Source organism: Lepidochelys kempii, chromosome 22, assembly GCF_965140265.1.
Source record: "Lepidochelys kempii isolate rLepKem1 chromosome 22, rLepKem1.hap2, whole genome shotgun sequence".
Classification (NCBI taxonomy): Eukaryota; Metazoa; Chordata; order Testudines; family Cheloniidae; genus Lepidochelys; species Lepidochelys kempii.
The window spans coordinates 10,864,945-10,884,866 of record NC_133277.1 but is presented as its reverse complement, the minus strand read 5'-3'; the positions used below and the strand labels follow the sequence as shown (position 1 = coordinate 10,884,866).

General features: G+C 46.3%; 1 protein-coding gene across 14 annotated transcripts in view; it reads left to right on the top strand.

Moving 5' to 3' along the window:
* The window catches only part of GRAMD1B (GRAM domain containing 1B), a 333,007-nt gene that overhangs the window by 215,434 nt on the left and 97,651 nt on the right, over positions 1-19,922 (top strand). The window contains exon 1 of one of the 14 annotated variants that reach the window (XM_073321032.1): positions 6,141-6,211. The exons of 12 other annotated variants lie outside the window; for them this stretch is intronic. Coding sequence is in view for 1 of the 2 variants with exons in the window: in XM_073321029.1 (XP_073177130.1) it covers positions 19,333-19,343 (11 nt within the window). In the remaining variant the exon portion in view is untranslated. Of the gene's footprint in view, positions 1-6,140; positions 6,212-19,323; positions 19,344-19,922 lie in introns of those variants that run through there. One more of the 14 variants, XM_073321029.1, reaches the window with a different exon arrangement.

Sequence of the window (19,922 nt, the reverse complement as noted above, 5' to 3'; positions counted from 1 at the left end):
AGTTTGCAAATCCTAAAAACACAGGAAAAATAGTTCACAAGGTTTCATCCATCCCTGGTGTAGGTGGTGGTGGTGACTCATCAAGCGCTGTGAATAAAGACTTGCGCTGAAGGCTGAGACATTGTAGGAGGTCTGTGGAAGACTGGAGCTGCCATGCTGATGCTTTTCAGCCCCTTTAAAATTCAAATCAAGCACAAAGAGATTTGCAGGAAGTACGCTCTGCTTGAGATGAGGTCACTGAGGCCGCGTATTCCATCCAAACTGTGATGATTCTCCTTACAGCTACCAGCCATTAGGAAATGAGGAGTCACTCAGTGGCCTTTGATCAGACATGCATTGTGGGAGTAAAGTTGTGGGAGGCTAGATGTTGCTGAGTTGTGGCTGTTATGAGAGGATGTGTGTCCTGTCGACTGAGTAGGGAAACGGCCCAATGCTTTTGAAGCAAACATGTTTGTAAGGTTCTAAAATGTTCATTGTTGTTATTTATATCATAGTAGCACCTAAGGACCCCCGCTGAGATCAGGGCCCCATTGGCTCGGTGCTTTATACACACAGTAAGAGACAGTCCCTGCCTTGAAGAGTTTGCAGCCTAAATTGGCAAGACATACAAAGGGTGGAGGAAAGGAAGTATTATCCATGTTTTGCAGATGCAGGGCAGACAGATTAAGTGATTTGCCCAAGGTCACTGAGTGAGTCTGTGGCAGAGCCAGAAAATTGTACCCGGGTCTCCTGAGTTCTGGGTCAGCGCATTTTCCACCAGGCCATCCTTCCTCTCAATATTATTTGGATAATAGTTTTTGCTCCAGAGACGGAAAACAAAAGTGCCCAAATGCTGTACATGTTTTGCTCATAATTGGAATCTGAAGCACCAGAAATCTAGCATTTGTTCTTGCAAGGGTTCCAGCCCAGCGTTGCCATCTTGAGAACTTTAGGTTATTTGCATCGAGCCGTGCAAGACGTTCCTTTTAAAACTCAAAAATCACACAGGGATTTAGCTGAGTTTCACTGGTGAATTTTGGGGTCATACATAGTTCAGTGAAGCAAACCAGTGTGACTGTGTTGAGTGATGATGGGCAAGCAGCTCTAATAGTTATCCAAACCTGACACAAACTCTTAACCATTAAAGATTCTTCCATTACTAGGTGACAGTAGTGACTGACAGGCTGTTGAAACTGGAGTGCTAGGTGTTACAGAACATTCATAGACATTCTTAATATCGAGGTGGAAGAGACCTATGGCATTGGGTGATTAGTCCATTTTCCTTTGAATGCAGGATTTGTCCCCTGTTGTGCATTTACTAGTGATTTTTTTCGAGTCAAGTTATAAATATGCCAAGTGATGAGGCTTCCACAACTTCCCTACTTTTCACTGTTGGAAAGTTGTTTTTTTTTCTGATGTTCAGCTTAATTTTTTCCTTCCTTCCTTTCTCAATTACACTGATTTATACCTTCTTTTAGTACGCTATATTCTTTCTCTCTTCTTGCTGTTTACACTGTTCAGATATTTTTTAGTTACTATCATATCACTGTATGTAATTACAAAAACAACGAGGAGTCCGGTGGCACCTTAGGGACTAACAGATTTATTTGGGCATAAGCTTTCGTGGGTAAAAACCACACTACTTCAGATGCATGTAGTGAAAATTGCAGATACAGGCATGAATATATATTGGCACATGAAGAGAAGGGAGTTACCTTGCAAGTGGAGAACCCAGTGTTGAAGACCAATTCTTAAAACTACAATACCCACCTGGGGAAGTGAGGAAACAGATTGACAGAGCAAGACAGGTACCCAGAAGTCACCTACTACAGGACAGGCCCAACAAGGAAAATAACAGAACACCACTGACCATCACGTACAGCCCCCAGCTAAAACCTCTCCAGCGCATCATCAATGATCTACAACCTATCCTGAAAAACGATCCCTCACTCTCACAGACCTTGGGAGGCAGGCCAGTCCTCGCTTACGGACAGCCCCCCAACCTGAAGCAAATACTCACCAACAACTACTCATCACACCACAGAAACACTAACCCAGGAACCAATCCCTGTAACAAACCCCGTTGCCATCTCTGTCCCCATATCTACTCTAGTGACAACATCATAGAACCCAGCCGCATCATCAGGGGCTCATTCACCTGCACATCTACTAACGTGATACATGCCATCATGTGCCAGCAATGTCCCTCTGCCAGGTACATTGGCCAAACCGGACAGTCTCTACATAAAAGGATAAATGGACACAAATCAGGCATCAGGAATGGTAACATACAAAAGCCGGTAGGCGAACACTTCAATCTTCCTGGACATTCAGTAACAGTTTTAAAAGTAGCCATCCTTCAACAAAAAAACTTCAAAAACAGACTTCAAAGAGAAACTGCAGAGTTACGATTCATTTGTAAACGTAACACCATTATTTGGCCTTGAATAGGGACTGGGAGTGGCTGGCTCACTACAAAAGCAATTTCCCCTCTCTTGGTATTGACAGCTCCTCATCAGTTATTGGGAGTGGACCACATCCATCCTGACTGAATTGGCCTTGTCAACACTGGTTCTCCGCTTGAATGGTAACTCCCTTCTCTCATGTGCCAATTAATATATATTTATGTCTGTATCTGTAATTTTCACTCCATGCATCTGAAGAAGTGAGTTTTTTACCCACAAATGTTTATGCCCCAAAAAATCCCTTAGTCTTTAAGGTGCCACTGGACTCCTCGTTGTTTTTGTGGATACAGACTAACATGACTACCCCTCTGATGTATGTATTTAGTTCTTTTAATCTTTTCTCATTAATCAACTCTTCCAGACATTTAGTCATTTTTGGGTTTTTTTTTCTTTGAACTCCTTCCCACTTGCCAATATATTTCTGGTAATATGGCACCTGTAATGCTATTCCAGGTACAGATACACTCATTCTGTGTGACCAGTTTGTCAGCTCCCTGCTACGTGACATGGTTGCTCAGTGTATGCAGCCTTAAATTGCACTAGGCTTTCATGCTACCATATTGAATTGCAAATTCATGTCTGATTTGCTGTGGCTACCAGCTCTAAGGCTGGCTTGGCATTACTGCTTTCTCACTCTCTGTGAGCAGCTGAGCCTGACACATTGGGTCTTCATTCACACCAGTGCAAGGCAGGTGCAAAATGTTATCCAGTCAGAGTGGTAGCATTTCATACCCACGTTGCCAGGTGTGAAAGATGTCATGTTACAAGACCATAGTGAATCAAGCCCCTTCTATGTTTTGGATTATTTCCCCCCCAATGTACTGTATTAGCTTTCCTCTTTTCCACGCTGACTCATTTTGTTACCTTCTACGTCTTGTGATTTCTCTAGGTTGTTTGCACACATGTTGGGATGAGGGTAGCATTTGAAGGGATGGTCTGTTCTACCTTGAAGACTGGTGGCTGCTGTGCTGGGATGAAAGTTATGTGCTCTTCACCTCAGGTCATGTGCTGTGGAAGCAGATGGCTTGTATTTGGGTGCAAAGGTTTTGGCATGTGTTGAGGGTCTTCCTATGTGAATATGAGATGTTTCCTCTTTGTGGAGAACCATTGTGATGGCTTTAGAAGCAAGTACCTGGACTGTATGGGGAAAACTTTCAGAGAATGGTGGCATATAGGAGATGTGATGTTGCAGTTAGAGGAAAGGGAGATGCTTTAGGCAGCTGCTGGTCTCCTTTTCCCCCTTTCACTTAAGAGGCTAAGGGAACAGCTCCGCTTATACTTCATACAGATCCTCCGTGGAATCACAGGAAAAGCATTCGAATCCACACTGTTCATAATAGCCCAGAAAAGTTTCTCCAGCACAGTAGGGAAGGAGGTTGGGAGAAGACTGATTAAAAGATTGAGGACCTTTTGAAGGTTAATAATGGGCATCAGTGGAGAAGGGTACAGGCAGGGTTAACACAAGCCCCCGGCTGATGTGGAATAGAGGACATTCTTAAAGGGACAGTAAATGCTTTTCTTCTCTGATGGACAGCAGCCAGTTCAGATGCCAGAGCCAGGCAGCATGGTGCAAAGAGGCCATTGTCTCAGCTGTGTGAGGCTGTTAGCAGACTGGGGAATCTTTCTGGCCACTACTTTTGAGAACATAAAATGCATCAGAGCAGTAAGATTCGTGAATGGTTTAATGATCTCTCCTCCAGCAGGTTTCAGAGTAACAGCCGTGTTAGTCTGTATTCGCAAAAAGAAAAGGAGTACTTGTGGCACCTTAGAGACTAACCAGTTTATTTGAGCATGAGCTTTCGTGAGCTACAGCTCACTTCATCGGATGCATACCGTGGAAACTGCAGCAGACATTATATACACACAGAGATCATGAAACAATACCTCCTCCCACCCCACTGTCCTGCTGGTAATAGCTTATCTAAAGTGATCATCAAGTTGGGTTTTCTCACCCTCCACCCCCCCACATACAAACTCACTCTCCTGCTGGTAATAGCCCATCCAAAGTGACAACTCTCTTCACAATGTGTATGATAATCAAGGTGGGCCATTTCCTGCACAAATCCAGGTTCTTTCACCCCCTCACCCCCCTCCAAAAACCACACACACAAACTCACTCTCCTGCTGGTAATAGCTCCTCCAAAGTGACCACTCTCCCTACAATGTGCATGGTAATCAAGGTGGGCCATTTCCAGCACAAATCCAGGCTTTCTCACCCCCCCCCCCCTTTTTTCCCGGACACACACACACACACAAACTCACTCTTCTGCTGGCAATAGCTCATCCAAACTGACCACTCTCCAAGTTTAAATCCAAGTGTAACCAGAACGTCTTGGGGGGGGGGGGTAGGAAAAAACAAGGGGAAATAGGCTACCTTGCATAATGACTTAGCCACTCCCAGTCTCTATTTAAGCCTAAATTAATAGTATCCAATTTGCAAATGAATTCCAATTCAGCAGTTTCTCGCTGGAGTCTGGATTTGAAGTTTTTTTGTTTTAAGATAGCGACCTTCATGTCTGTGATTGCGTGACCAGAGAGATTGAAGTGTTCTCCGACTGGTTTATGAATGTTATAATTCTTGACATCTGATTTGTGTCCATTTATTCTTTTACGTAGAGACTGTCCAGTTTGACCAATGTAAATGGCAGAGGGGCATTGCTGGCACATGATGGCATATATCACATTGGTGGATGTGCAGGTGAACGAGCATCTGATAGTGTGGCTGATGTTATTAGGCCCTGTGATGGTGTCCCCTGAATAGAAATGTGGGCACAGTTGGCAACGGGCTTTGTTGCAAGGATAAGTTCCTGGGTTAGTGGTTCTGTTGTGTGGTATGTGGTTGTTGGTGAGTATTTGCTTCAGGTTGCGGGACTGTCTGTAGGCAAGGACTGGCCTGTCTCCCAAGATTTGTGAGAGTGTTGGGTCATCCTTCAGGATAGGTTGTAGATCCTTGATAATGCGTTGGAGGGGTTTTAGTTGGGGGCTGAAGGTGACGGCTAGTGGCGTTCTGTTATTTTCTTTGTTAGGCCTGTCCTGTAGTAGGTGACTTCTGGGAACTCTTGTGGCTGTATCAATCTGTTTCTTCACTTCCGCAGGTGGGTATTGTAGTTGTAAGAGAGCTTGACAGAGATCTTGTAGGTGTTTGTCTCTGTCTGAGGGGTTGGAGCAAATGCGGTTGTATCGCAGAGCTTGGTTGTAGATGATGGATCGTGTGGTGTGGTCAGGGTGAAAGCTGGAGGCATGTAGGTAGGAATAGCGGTCAGTAGGTTTCCGGTATAGGGTGGTGTTTATGTGACCATTGTTTATTAGCACTGTAGTGTCCAGGAAGTGGATCTCTTGTGTGGACTGGACCAGGCTGAGGTTGATGGTGGGATGGAAGTTGTTGAAATCATGGTGGAATTCCTCAAGGGCTTCTTTTCCATGGGTCCAGATGATGAAGATGTCATCAATATAGCGCAAGTAGAGTAGGGGCTTTAGGGGACAGGACAGTGGGGTGGGAGGAGGTATTGTTTCATGATCTCTGTGTGTATATAATGTCTGCTGCAGTTTCCACGGTATGCATCCGATGAAGTGAGCTGTAGCTCACGAAAGCTCATGCTCAAATAAATTGGTTAGTCTCTAAGGTGCCACAAGTACTCCTTTTCTTTTTTCTCCTCCAGCAGAATCACTTTTGTCTTTTGTTTAGACCTCGGTGTCGGCATCGGAGGGGTGAGGAGCAGGGGTGACGCACAGCTGTTATGCCCTAGGGAATGGCATTCACCTAACAAGTAACACTGATATTACTTCTCTCATTATTTTGCATCTAAAAATCAGACAGCCGGGCTACAGAACGGGACCCAACTTCCAAGAATGGTCACGTGTCAGTGCTGTATGTGCTGGAGCATGCGTACCCTTTGTAGCCAGGATCATGCAGTCACTTAGGGAAAGGGATGACCTGATTCAGTGCAGGGGCGGGTATCTAAGGGGAAGGCATAGAGTGGGGAGCCTCTCATGGGCAGGTATGGCTTCAGTGATAGAAGGCGGGGGAGAATCAGTGAAGCTCCTGTGGAGCAGATAGTGGGAATGATGGGGGCTGAGGGGGAACGACAACTGGGGAGCCATTTAGTGGTTTGGGTGACTTCAGCAGGAGCTTAAAGGAATCAAGGGCTTTCTTAGGGGAATGGGGTCAGGTGAGGATAAGGGGGTCTCATGATTCAACCAGTGAGAGTGGGGAGAAATGTGTTAAGAGAAGGGATTGAGGATGGTTCAGGGAGTGTTCTGGGGGAAGGATGGAGAAGTCACCTAGGGGCCCCGGTTGATCTCAGCTGGGTAGGGAGGAGCAGGGTGCAGAGAAGGGTGGGAAGCAGAGAAGACTGCGGGATTTGCAGGAGGGGTAAACATCAGAGAGCGGTACAGCCAGTGCTACAGAACAGCTGATGTGCAGTTTGCTTGGTAACTACTGAAGCTTTAGACAGGTGTCAGGCAGGAGACAGGTGTCTCCTCTTTTGTGTGTAGTCTGTTTAGGAATGAAGCACGTGAGGGTTGCTTTCCCTTTACTGGAAGTGGGAATTTGGGGGTGGGGGTCGTCTCCCTGTACGGAGTGTAGGATTTGTATGCACTGGGAAATGGGATGTAGTTTTACAGATTCTCATCCCCCCAGTGGCTATGCAAAACTATCTGCATATCGGTGCTCCCCGAATAGAAGAGCATCAAATTTAAATCTATCCTACAGTGTAATAAGCTGAGAGAAGACAGCATTTATAATGTGTTTCCACAAGGACCTGTAATTAAATGGGATCTCTTCTTCATCACTGTTCTCCTTTTTAATCAGCATTGTTGCTTTTTATGTATGCTCTACTTCCCTCATCCCCACCCTGTTATTTTGTTCCTTCCTTATTCCGGCTGTTGTCTTAAATTGTGCACTGACCTTGTAATGAAAGGCACTCAGACAAACCCCTGTGCCATGGGGTTTGGAATGGGTGCAGGGTTCTGCCTACACACTTCTCATTGTGCCGTCTGGCATTTGGATCATAAGCCCTTCAAGGCAGGGGCCGTGTTTTCTTATCAGTACTGCAAGGTGCCTAGCACCCTGTTGGGCTCTGTAAAACAATAAGCAATCATAAAAAGTATTCCTTTAGCTCCATGAATAAAATCCATTGACGCCAGTGTTCTAAATATAACATAAGAACGGCCAGACTGGGTCAGACCAAAAGTCCATCTAGCTCTGTATCCTGTCTTCCGACAGTGGCCAATGCCTGGTGATTAAGAGGGAATGAACAGAACAGGTCATCATCAAGTGATCCATTCCCTGTTGCCCATTCACAGCTTCTGGCAAACAGAGGCTAGGGCAGGGGTGGGCAAACTTTTTGGCCCGAGGGCCACATTGCAAAATAGAAATCGTATGGCGGGCCATGAATGCTCACAGAATTGGGGTTGGGATGCGGGAGGGGGTGCAGGCTCTGGGGTGGGGCTGGGGATGAGGAGTTTGGGATGTAGGCGGGTGCTCTGGGCTGGGACCGAGGGGTTCAGAGCGTGTGAGGGGGATCAGGGCTGGGGCAGAGATGCGGGAAGGGGTGCAGGTTCCGGCTGGGAGTGCGGGCTCTGCAGTGGGGCTGGGGATGAGAGGTTTGCGGTACAGGAGGGTGCTCCGGGCTGGGATCGAGGGATTTGGAGAGCGGAAGGGGGATCAGGGCTCGGGCAGGGGGTTGGGGGTGCAGGCTCCAAGCGGCTCCCAGAAGCAGTGGCATGTCCCTTCTCCAGCTCTTATGCGGAGGCGCGGCCAGGCAGCTCTGCACCCTGCCCCATCTGCAGGCAGCGCCCCTGCAGCTCACATTGGAGCGCGTAGGAGCTGGAGCGGGGCCATGCCATGGCTTCCGGGACCTGTGTGGTGTGCCCCCAACCCTGCACCCTGGTTGGAGCACCAGAGCGGGGCCGAGCCATGTGGTGCAGTCCTGACCCAGCATCCCAGCCGGAGCACCGGAGCGGGGCTGACCCTCATGGTGCGGCTCGTGGGCTGGCTTAAAACGGCTCGCGGTCCGGATCCGGCCCACGGGCTGTAGTTTGCCCACCCCTGGGCTAGGGACACCATCCCTATCCATCCTGGCTAACAGTCATTGATGGACCTATCCTCTATGAACGTATCCAGTTCTTTTTTGAACCCTGTTACAGTCTTGGCCTTCACAACATAGTCTGGCAAAGAGTTCCACAGGTTGACTGTGCGTTGTGTGAAGAAATACTTCTTTTTGGTTGTTTTAAACCTGCTGCCTATTAATTTCATTTGAATCAAGCCTCCCATTGCATGGTAAAGCAGGGTTATACAGTATCATCTTCATGGTACCCAGCAGCGAAATGCAACCATTTCTGGGGTGAGATATGCAGCAGCTGTTTAGCAGTGCACTGGAACAGGACACAACAGTTTAGGATAAGAAGTGAGGAAGATTTTTACATCCAGTTGAAGCTGACAGTGGAATGTAGGCAAGAGGAATGTTTGAATTTAGTAGAGCTTGTAAAAACAAACAAAATACTAATAAAAATGTAGGACTTTTTAAAAATGTAGGATTTTGTTTGTTTTATTACTTTTAAAAATGCCAATATTTTGATTAAATTTTTCCATTTTCAAGTTTCAAGTTTTCAACCAGATCTAAAAATGCCTGAAATGCCATTTCAATGAAAATTTCCATCAAAATATTTTTTGGGGGATGGGATATTTTATCAAAAACTCAAAATATGGAAAATTTTGACCAGCTGGGGATTTTAGCCAGGTCGCTAGGGTTAACTCCTCAACTTTTTAAAATAACATCATGTGGCTTCCTTAATGACCATATATAATCAAAATATTGGTATTCTGTTTCTCTTGAAAAAGACACCCCTAGCAACAGAATGCTTCCCAACACCACGCTGTGGGTAAGATCCTTCACTCTGGCCTCTTTCCAATCGGTAAAAGGGCTGGAGTGGCGGAAGGAGGCTCTAAATGCTCTGCATCTGAGGATTGCTCTAGTAGAAGACCTGCAGAACACAGCTGTATTGTCTCTGGTGTAGGGGGCATGCTGGGGCTCATAGTGGGAGGGGCATTGGGGCAGGACCACATCATGCAGCACTGCAGAGATTCTATCATAGGGCAGCTCGGGGGGTCGTCATAATTTTGACAGGCCCCCAAGGCTCTCTAAATTACACTGGGAGCTTCTGCACCCTCTGGAGCAGCTCTAGATTCAGAGGGTACGGAAGTGATTTAAAACCACCTTAATCCCACTTCCTCTTGGACTGTGAGGTCTGAGCTGTACCTCTTAAAGGTACAGCACAGATTACCCCCCTGAGGGGTTTGCTTTCTATTGACTCCTAGAAAAAGCAACATCTACCATTCAGGGTCACTGGGTTCCATTTGGTGGCCTGTGATGATACACAGGAGGTCAGAGTAGATGATGTAATGGTCTCTTCTGTGAAGAGTAAAGTGTCGGAAAGTGGTGTCTGCAGGGAATGCAGTGTTGGTATCTCCTGCTCCCCTATCACTAATAAGTATATATAAATATTTTTTGGAGTTTGGAAGGTGAAGTGGTTTGGAGAGGAAGGGGTTGCTCTCCTGTACTGGAAGACAGTGTTGTTGTTGTTTTTCCCCATTAATCTAGAATAAGCCTAGAGTTTTTGGGTGACCTATAATGTTAGGGTCACATCTCTTAAATGAATGCAGAGTGCGATGTGGCTTAATCAGAATGTGGAAATGGATGAGGCTGTCCCTGTTCATAGGTGCCTCATTCTCTGTCTCTAGCAGCATAGAATCGGAATGGGGCCAGCATGTCTCCTTTTTAGACACTTGAATTTGATGGGGTCTCTTGCTTATATGCATTTGGTGGGAGCTGATGTTCATAGGCTTGTGAAATGTGATGGATGTTTGACTGGAGGATGATACGTAGTGGGTTGTCTCTGTTGATAAGGTTCTCTGTTTATTGAGCTATTGGATGTGACGGCAGGGTCTCTATGGTATGAAATGTGAGGGAGGGTCTTTGTTGATATGGGTGTGAAATGGGGATTGTGGGGAAGAGGCCTCTCTAGGGAAATGGAGCTAGAATATAATTAGAGGAGTCTGTTTATAGCAGAAGCCCCAGTTCTGGGGCATGACAAAAGTCACACAACTCAGGGCTGGCTGCAGACACAGATTTCACCAGTTTCCCTGTTTATCTCCTTGTCTTTCCTCTGCTCTGTGCCGCTTGCCTCAAACATACCCCTGGAAATCTTGCCTGGAAATCCCACAAGATTGGGCTGTTCTCATGAAATATGTGGCATTTAGGCTTCTTCTGTGGCTGGAAAGATCCTTGTGCTGCTGGTTGCATTTCAGCATTTGCCACTCCTGGTCCTGAAAATGATAGATAATTCTCTTGAACCTGAAACAAAGTCCAGTTTGAGATTCTGGCCGTCCTTATCTAAAACTCGTTACTCAGCCACGTATCTAAAGAGTCCATCCAGTTCTCATAAATGCAGTTTGGTTTTTGAATGTCTCAAGAGAAAAGGCTCTCTGCCATTCCCTTGGGAGTCCCATGGATGTTCATCGCATAAACAGCTGTCTTCCTGGAATATCATAGAAATTCGAGATGGAGAAGACATAGTTCACTTAGGCCACTCCTTACTGTTCATTTCCTAGTGCTTAGTCCTGTCTACATTGTTAATATTCCAAGCACTTGGTTTCCAGCCTGGGGCCTGCAGTCTACCAATAATCTATGAAACACTGGTTTGTGATCTGCAGAGATGTCGGGTCATCTGGTGCTGTGCCTCCTTGTTCCCAGCTGTTACATTACATTAAAGAATGCTTAACAGCACCTTAAATAACCTCACTGATATTACTTGCCCATAAAGGCAGTTGCTGTAGTCTCCCCAGGAATGTTATGCAATCCCAAATGGGAGGAGAGCTGGTCCATGGGGAAACTTATTTAGGAAGATGAGTGTCCTATGCAACGGAGGTTCTAGCTCTTCCACTGGGAGGTTTTGTTCCAGTCTTATACATCTTGTTGTGTTGATACTTAGCCTAAATCTCCCCCGCCCCCTTTTCTTAGTGTGAACCTATCCTTCCTAATTCTGGGAAGGGGTTCTTCACATGCAAATTCCCAGGGTGTCACGTTGGGGACTATGGGTGGAGCTCTGTGTTACTTTGCTGAGGTGTAGGATATGCTGCCCTGAGTACCTTCAGCTCCCTTTGTGCCATTAGGGAGAGCTAATTAGTTCCTTTTTGTGCAGTCTCCTGGCAGAGGTAGCTGACCTCTTGTTAATCCTGGATTAAGTTCTTACTAAGAACTGGCTCTTTGTGTGTTCCAGTTAAGATGGTTACACTTTGTTCCTGAAGAACAATCTCTCTCTCTCTCTCTCCCACTCCACCCAGTGCCTTTGAGCAAATGATTGCCTGCCCGTTCTTCCCCCCGCTACTGTGGGAACCCACAAGCATTTGGCAGCTGCAGTGTCTCATGCCATGAAAAATGCCATTGTCAGTTCAAAGCACCCAGAAGGGGGTGCTTGATCGGACACCTGTCTGAGTTCCTGCTCTCTGCAGTGTCTGTTCTCTGCACCTGCAGTGGTGAGAGGGCTGAGCCTTGGCAAAGCCTCTCTTTGCCCACAAGATTCTGAGAGCCTGCCCTGTGCATCAGGGTGGGAGCGGACGCAGAGCCTCCGAAAAAGTATAAGGTTCCAAGGCCGAGAGCCTGTTTATGTATGAGAGAGGGGTCAGAGCACATTCCATGCACTGAACAGGAACTAGTAAGCAGAATCCTGTGCCCTGATGAGAGAGTGGAGCCTGTACAATGTTCGCTGTTATGGAGGGAACAGAATCCATGATCTGGTGGGCAGATGGATTCCATAACATGCAGCAGGAAAGGAGCAGATTCTGTGCCCTGGTGAGTGGGCTGTATTATGAACTCGGGAGAAAGCTGAGCCTGTTCTGTGCCCTGGGACTAAGGCACATATTATACACAGGAAGAAAGCTGGGCCCATTCCATGCATCTGATGTGGAACAGACACCATTTCATATTCCTAGAGGGAAAGGGAGAGCCTGTACTATGGTCTTCAGACTGGGCAAAGCCTGCCCTGGATACTAGAAAGGGTGTTGAGCCTGTTCCGTCAATTGGGAAAAGGCTAGAACATGTGTAATATTCTGAGTTGGGACAGAGGCATTTTTATGCGCTGGGGCAGAGGTGGGAAAACTACGGCCTGCGGGACCCTCCTGCCCGGCCCCTGAGCTCCTGGCCCGGGAGGCTAGCCTCCTACCCCTCCCCCGCAGCCTCAGCTCACTGTGCCACCGGTGCAATGCTCTGGGCAGCGTGGCGACAAACTCTTGCCGGGCAGCACGGCTGCCGGGCCGCGGCCTGACCCGGTGCTCTGTGCTGCGCGGTGGCGTGGCTGGCTCCAGCAGGGCAGCACAGCTGCCGGGCCGCGGCCTGACCCGGTGCTCTGTGCTGCGCGGTGGCGTGGCTGGCTCCAGCAGGGCAGCACGGCTGCCGGGCCGCGGCCTGACCCGGTGCTCTGTGCTGCGCGGTGGCGTGGCTGGCTCCAGCAGGGCAGCACGGCTGCCGAGCCGCGGCCTGACCCGGTGCTCTGTGCTGCGCAGTGGCGTGGCTGGCTCCAGCAGGGCAGCACGGCTGCCGAGCCGCGGCCTGACCCGGTGCTCTGTGCTGCGCAGTGGCGTGGCTGGCTCCAGCAGGGCAGCACGGCTGCCTGTCCTGGTGCTCTGGGCGGTGTGGCCGTAGCACTTCCAGGCAGCGCGGTAAGGGGGCAGGGAGCCGGGAGGTTGGATAGAGGGCAGGGGAGTTCGGGGTGGTGGTCAGAGGGCGGGGGTGTGGATAAGGGTCGGGGCAGTCAGCAGGTGAGGAACAGGGGGGTTGAATGGGGGCAGGGGTTCCAGTGGCTGTGAGGAAGAAGGGGTGGTTGGATGAGGCAGGGGTCCCGGGGCGAGGGGGGCAGTCAGGAATGAGAGGATGGGGTGGCAGGGGGAGAGGGGTCTGGCGGCTGTCAGGGGACAGGGAGCGGGGGGTGGTGGTGGATGGGGCAGGAGTCCTGGAGGGGCAGTTGGGGGCAAGAAGCAGGGGGAGGGGTCAGTCGGAGACTGGGCCAAACCTGGCTGTTTGGGGAGGCACAGCCTCCCCTAACTTAGCCCTCCATACAATTTCGGAAACCCGATGTGGCCCTCAGGCCAAAAAGTTTGCCCACCCCTGTGCTGGGGAGTGGGACAGAATCTTCCTGGACTCTCTTAACTCTTTTGGTTTTAAAATTGCTTGTTTCATGGATTGGGGAACAGGTTGATCCAGCTCTGTACACCAGGGAGCAGGTAGTCTGGATAGCAGGAGTTGTGTGTGTCAGGGTTAGGGTCAGCTACTTTTGGGTTTCTGCCTCTTAAAGGCATACTTGCTGGGGTTTCCCTCCCACTCTTGGGTGGTGCCTGGCATGAAGAAGCCTTGGATTCTTCCTTCCGTATTCCACAAATGCATCATTTGACAACTTTCTTTGAATTCTCTCTTCTTTGCCCACGTCACATTCACAAGCTGTTACTAAATGTGCTGTGCATGCCTGATCATTTACTTCTACATATTGTAGAAGGAGGCAGATAGTGTGGGTGGCTCTGGAGACAAGTTTACTTTATAGAGACTAGTAAAAGTTTAACCTCACAGGGCTGAGAGTTTGGATTTAATAGCAGGGTCTAGTGGATAGAGTTGGGATGCTATGATTCTCTTTCAGCCTCTGCCACTGAGATGTTTTGTGATTTGGTCCAGACTATCCCTCCAGCCATGCTTCAATTTCCCCATTTGAAGTGGGAATTATGATACCTACCTATTGTAAAGCCATTTGGACACGCTCACATGAAAAAAAATGCTATCTATGTGCAAAGTGTTAATCCTATCCAGATGATCTGCAACTCCTGAGAATGCAAAACTGGGCTAGAGATCCCTTGAAGATGCGCCCTCTCATGAGATTTCTGACATGTCTCCTTTGGGTGAAGGCCAGAAACAGAAGTGGGGGGGGGGGATCCAAAGACATTAAACATTTAAAATAGGTCCTGTTCAGAAATTGGACAAAGAGACAGAGGTCAAAAGGAGGGGGGTTCTTTGTTTCCAATTCAGATCATTCATTTCTCATGGAGATTTTATAGGCAAGCTTTTTAAATCCCAATGTCCATTTTTATGCTTCAAATATACCCTGTGTGAAGAGGGTAGAAATGTCCCTGTTAAATACAAAGTTTGTCTTCAGCACCAGCCGTATCTTTATAGACCCAAATGTACCGTTACTGGACTGCCTCCCGCATATCCATCATCAGCCTTGGCCTTTAATTACCTGGACCGTGCGTCATTTCCCATCACCTGAGATGTGCAATATTAATGAGTAAGCTTATATTACAGCTGGGTCTGAGACAGCAGAACAGAAGCCAGCCCCGGCAGCCTGAATGCCTGACTTCAGCAGGCAGCAGTGGTACAGTCATGCATCAGGGTAAGCACTAAGCAGCGTGCCAGAGAAGTGCCCACCCTGTATAAAACATCCTCAAAGCAGGTCTGCATTACCCGAGTACCCCTGCTGTGAGTGTTTTTCTCCTTTCCAGAGGATTAATTAATTATGTGGTACTGTCACTCCCCCAGTTAGTGCTAGGGTTTGGGGACACTTCATACGATGTTTACGCTCAGCATTCAAGACCCTATCCCTACAGCATTAAATATCTAGTCCTAACGCTAGTTCTCAACCCTGAACCGTAGCTCTAGTCCTACAACCTGCACCGTAACACTAATCTGCTCACATTGTCTGGTCACTATGAAATCCCTGAAACAAAGCCTTGACTATGCTACAACCTATGACATAATCCAGTCCTGCCCTGTTCCAAAACCTTGTGTCCTGTAGTCTAACTCTTATCTTCAGGTTGCATTGTGGCCATCACCTTAGACACTGTCCGTGGGTCATGCTAAACGCTGAACCTGGCCCAACATCTCTACCCTCGCCCTAACCTTAGGACTTACATTATTAAATTCTTAAGTGATACAGCTAAATAGAACCCTAAATCTAGCTAATTTTGTCCTTGCTAAAGATGGGTATGACTTGAGCCACAAAATTTGTATCCAGGTTTGGGTTTCAAACCCCCCAGAATCAGAACTATGTGGAGCTAGAGTTTTTCTTTGATCCATTATAGAAAGCTATATTCCAAACCTTCCTAGAGTTTTGGGCTTTTCAGATCCAAGGTTAGGATTTGGGCCTGTCTCCACTCTTTATTCTTTGATTTCAAGTGCTGCATCTTGATCCTTCTAGGATTGAGGTCTTGAGCCTCAAAAAGGCGAGGTCCTAACTGAGAAAGCATTGATCATTGAAGGTGGAAGTTTCCAGAATCATAAAATGCAAGGGTAGGCACAAACCAATTCAGATAAAATAAGAATTCCCCAGCACTTAAACCAAGCTTGAACTGATACTTTTAGTTTTAGGTTGCAAAAAGTTTTTGAATAATTCCCCCACTCCCCACGATTACTTTTCATTCTGCAGGTTTCAGAGTAGCAGCCGTGTTAGTCTGTATTCGCAAAAAGAAAAGGAGTACTTGTGGCACCTTAGAGACTAACCAATTTATTAGAGCATAAGCTTTCGTGAGCTACAGCTCACTTCCTCAGATGCATCCACGATATGCATCTGAGGAAGTGAGCTGTAGCTCACGAAAGCTTATGCTCTAATAAATTGGTTAGTCTCTAAGGTGCCACAAGTACTCCTTTTCTTTCATTCTGCAGAGTCCCCTGCACTTCCTGGTTCCAGACTAGTACCACCAAAATACCATGGGAGGTGCTGTCTTCACAATATTTCTAACCTGAACGCTAGCAGGAAGAGACTGAAATGTAATGAGACAGCTTGTTGTTGTGAGAGTACCAGCCAAATTTTGCAGGTCTCATAAGGGTTGTGAAAGCATCTGAGATTCTGGGTTCTTTGAACTATCAAATATTTTGATCTTTACACATCACTAGAAATAAGTCTGAGTTGAATGAACTTTTTTTTATTTAAAATCACTTTTTATTTTCATGGCTCCCATCTAGGGCTGGAAATACAAGTGCCCAATTTTATTAGACACAAGTAGTTTGGTAGCTGAACTTTTCTCTGTACCCTGAAAGGTTTGTCGTTCACCCATCACTCTCCCTACCTTGTGTATTATCCTAAACAGAACTAAATTAATGACAGTTAAGATTGCATCAGGATGGGCACAAATCCTTGAAAGCATGAAAGTAACAAGTTAAGGGGAAAGTCTTACTGCTTGCCATCTTCACGTTGCCTAGAGTGCTCTTGATAACACACTCCAAAAGGCATTCACTTCATCTCCAGTACACAGTAGAAGACCATATGTACCTTGATTTCATCTAACTCACTCTATCATGAAAAACCTTGATGGTGACCTCACATTCCCTTGTATCAGCAGATTGACACATTTAATTGTCACACAGTCCGTTCATTGAGAAAATAATTCTGCTATAGTACACTGAGGCCACCATTAAAGTTTTACATGATGAGCCCTAATTTGACCGGAGGAGGGAGGTACATGAATGTGGGACTTTTATGGGGGAGACTATGGCTCTGGCCAGACAGGGCCAGCAGTGAGTGAGTGAGGAGATGAGCTAATGCATGTCCAAAGTATTGTCAAGCTGTAATATCTTGACCCCATTTTGTATGCCACCACTGCAAGATACCGTGGCTAATCCAGAATGCTCTGAATCACTTCTGCTGAAAATATTGTATATCCCTTGCTCACGGAGCATGGTTCTTCATTGCTCAGTAGTGGCAACACCACATGTTGAGGTTTATGAGTCTGCTCCTGGCTTTGTCCTAATGGTCCTAGTCCTTTTGCCAAAGCAGTAGCAGCTCATGCTTCTGAATCAGTGGTTTTCAACCTGTGGTCCGTGGACCCTTGGGGTTCCACAGACTATGCCTAAGAGTTCCAAAGGGGTCTGTACCTCCATTCAAAAATTTTTAGGGGTCTGCAAATGAAAAAAGGTTGAAAATCACTGCTCTAAATGCAAACGTCCAGGGCTCATTTCCCTGTGATTGACTCAAGTAACGGCATCATCACATATCATTTAGCCACTAGAGGGGGACAAAACCACATATACTTTGTTAGCATGGATTACACACTCCTCTGGGCAGAAAAGCTCATTCCAACTGTCAGGGGTTTGTAGATATTCAAATCCCCAAATGTGTCTGCAGGGGTTCAATCTGAGAACTCGAATAGCTCGAACAGCATGAACCTCTAGTACAGCCTAAATTAACAGGTTCATTAGCTCAAAGGTAAGAGCAGACTCTTTAAATCAAATCTGTGGTCTGGCCCCTAAGTAGGGGGAGGAGGGAGGGAATGAGATTCAGTGTGTTAGGGTAGATTACAGTTGCGTCCTCTAGGGTGCAGTAATAGTAAGCAGTATGTCTGCAACACTGCATCCTCCTAAACACACTATTATTGTGTTGCTATAACTCCTATGCTGTCGTCATATCTTATGTCATGATACCTCTTACGTGGACATTCAAAAACAGTCACTTTAAAAACCTAATTATTCATACAAAATGTGTTGCAACTTTTCACACACATCCTTTCCAACGAGGCATGGCAGTGACTCTCACACATTTTATTTCACACTTCAGACTGCTCTACTACGTATTCAAAAGGGGTTATACAAAAGCATTGGACACCAAAAAGATGTTGGCCGTTTGGTGCTTTTTGAAATAATTGTAAACAGGTTTTGTTTTGTTTTGTTTGTTTTGTTTTGGAGGGGAGAGGATGTTGGTCTTATAGAACGCTTTCACCCCATTAAAATGAAAATCTACATGCAACCTTAACTAGGGTGGCACTATGGTTCCACCCTGTTTTTGTACCTGGAGAGAGAGAGATACTGCAGTATTACTGTTTAGTATTGTTATTTGTATTGTGGAAGTACTTAAGCACCACCATGAAGAACCCCATTGTGCTTTTTATTATTGATTTATACAGTTGCCAGAAGTGTACCACGCACTTCACAGAAGGGAAAAAACATTAAGATATGGTCCAATAAATTAAAGTCTTAGGGCTCTGCTTCTGCATTGCATTATGCTCTGTGGAGTCCCTTTGATTTAAATGGGGCTGCATGTTGGTGCAAGGTCAGCCCATGCACAAAGAATTGCAGGACTGGGACCTAAAGCCTCATTCTGTGGATGGATCCTTAGGCTTGTACCCTGTCCTGGGGAACGTCAGTGCAATTCCACATGGGGGGAAAGTTCTGTCCTTTATGGATCCTTTGCACAGATGGTGGCTAAATTCAGATATTACCGGATAAGGTGAAGTGACTCACAATGTTGCCAACTCTTACAATTGTTATCGTGTCTTATGTTATTTGGTGCTTCTCTCAAAGTCCGAGCACTTGTAGTCCTGTAATCACATGAGAATCTGTTTCCCTTTTTGTCTTCGTGAAAGTTTCTGGCCCTCACATGGTTGCATAGACAAGCTTGAAAACATGATCTGGGTGGACCCTGAAGTTCAAATACCAGAAGACAAATAAAAAGAAATCCCAGTTTATTGGTTTTTTTTTAAATAAAATCTTCCGATTTTTAAGCCAGTCTCATGAGATTTGGGGCTCTGACTCATGATGTTTGAATTCTTGGGATTGGCAGTACTGTACCACAAACAATAGGGAGCGTAAGGTGTAATTCATGAGCTAAATCGCAGCAATAACATAGCAAAGCTACTCAGCGTAGCAATGTGAACATTGTGATAGTATGAGACAAGCGTGTGCATGTGTGTATGTATATGGGCAAGACTATTATTTGTCAGCTCTTGGAGGCAAGGATTGTGCCTGCTTTTCTGTTTAGGAAAGTGCTTCGCATATTGAAGATGCTACTGACAACCAATAAATAGTGTGTATTGTTAACGTACAATGTTTAACAATAAACTGCTGGAAAATAATTGAAGATGGCTGAGGGGTAAGATTCATTTTAGTGTTTACTCCTGTGGTGGGCCTCAGGGCTTCTCTGCAATGATGTCGCTATTCAGGAATAACTGTCTTGGAATTACTATTCCTGAATAATTTGTGTGTGGGCACTCTTATTCTGAGTTCCTTTTTGCTGAATTAGTTAAATCCCGTTTGGAAGTGAATTAAAATAAGCCAGAAAAAGGTGTATGGATATTCCATGTATAATGGAAATGTTTGCCTAAAGTTAAAAGAAGACAATGCTACTAATCTGCATTTTCAAGTTAAAATTCCCTACAGTATTTGCAGCCCAGACATTAGTGGATTGTGGGGTGGCCCAATCCTGCCAGGTACTGAGCACTTTTGCTGGGTTTTGAGCATCTTCCACTCCCAGTAATTTTGACTAGAGTTGATGGTGTTTAGCACCTTGAGGGATCAGCCCCTTCCTGCATTTGGAAGTGAAAGGTGTAAATGATTATAAACAAAAGAGAAACTGACCCACCCCAGTCATGATGGGGAGTGAGTAAAATGCAACAAAAGGAAGCTAAGAGGCCAAAGTCATACCTGTATAAGCTAAGATGTGAATTTAAAC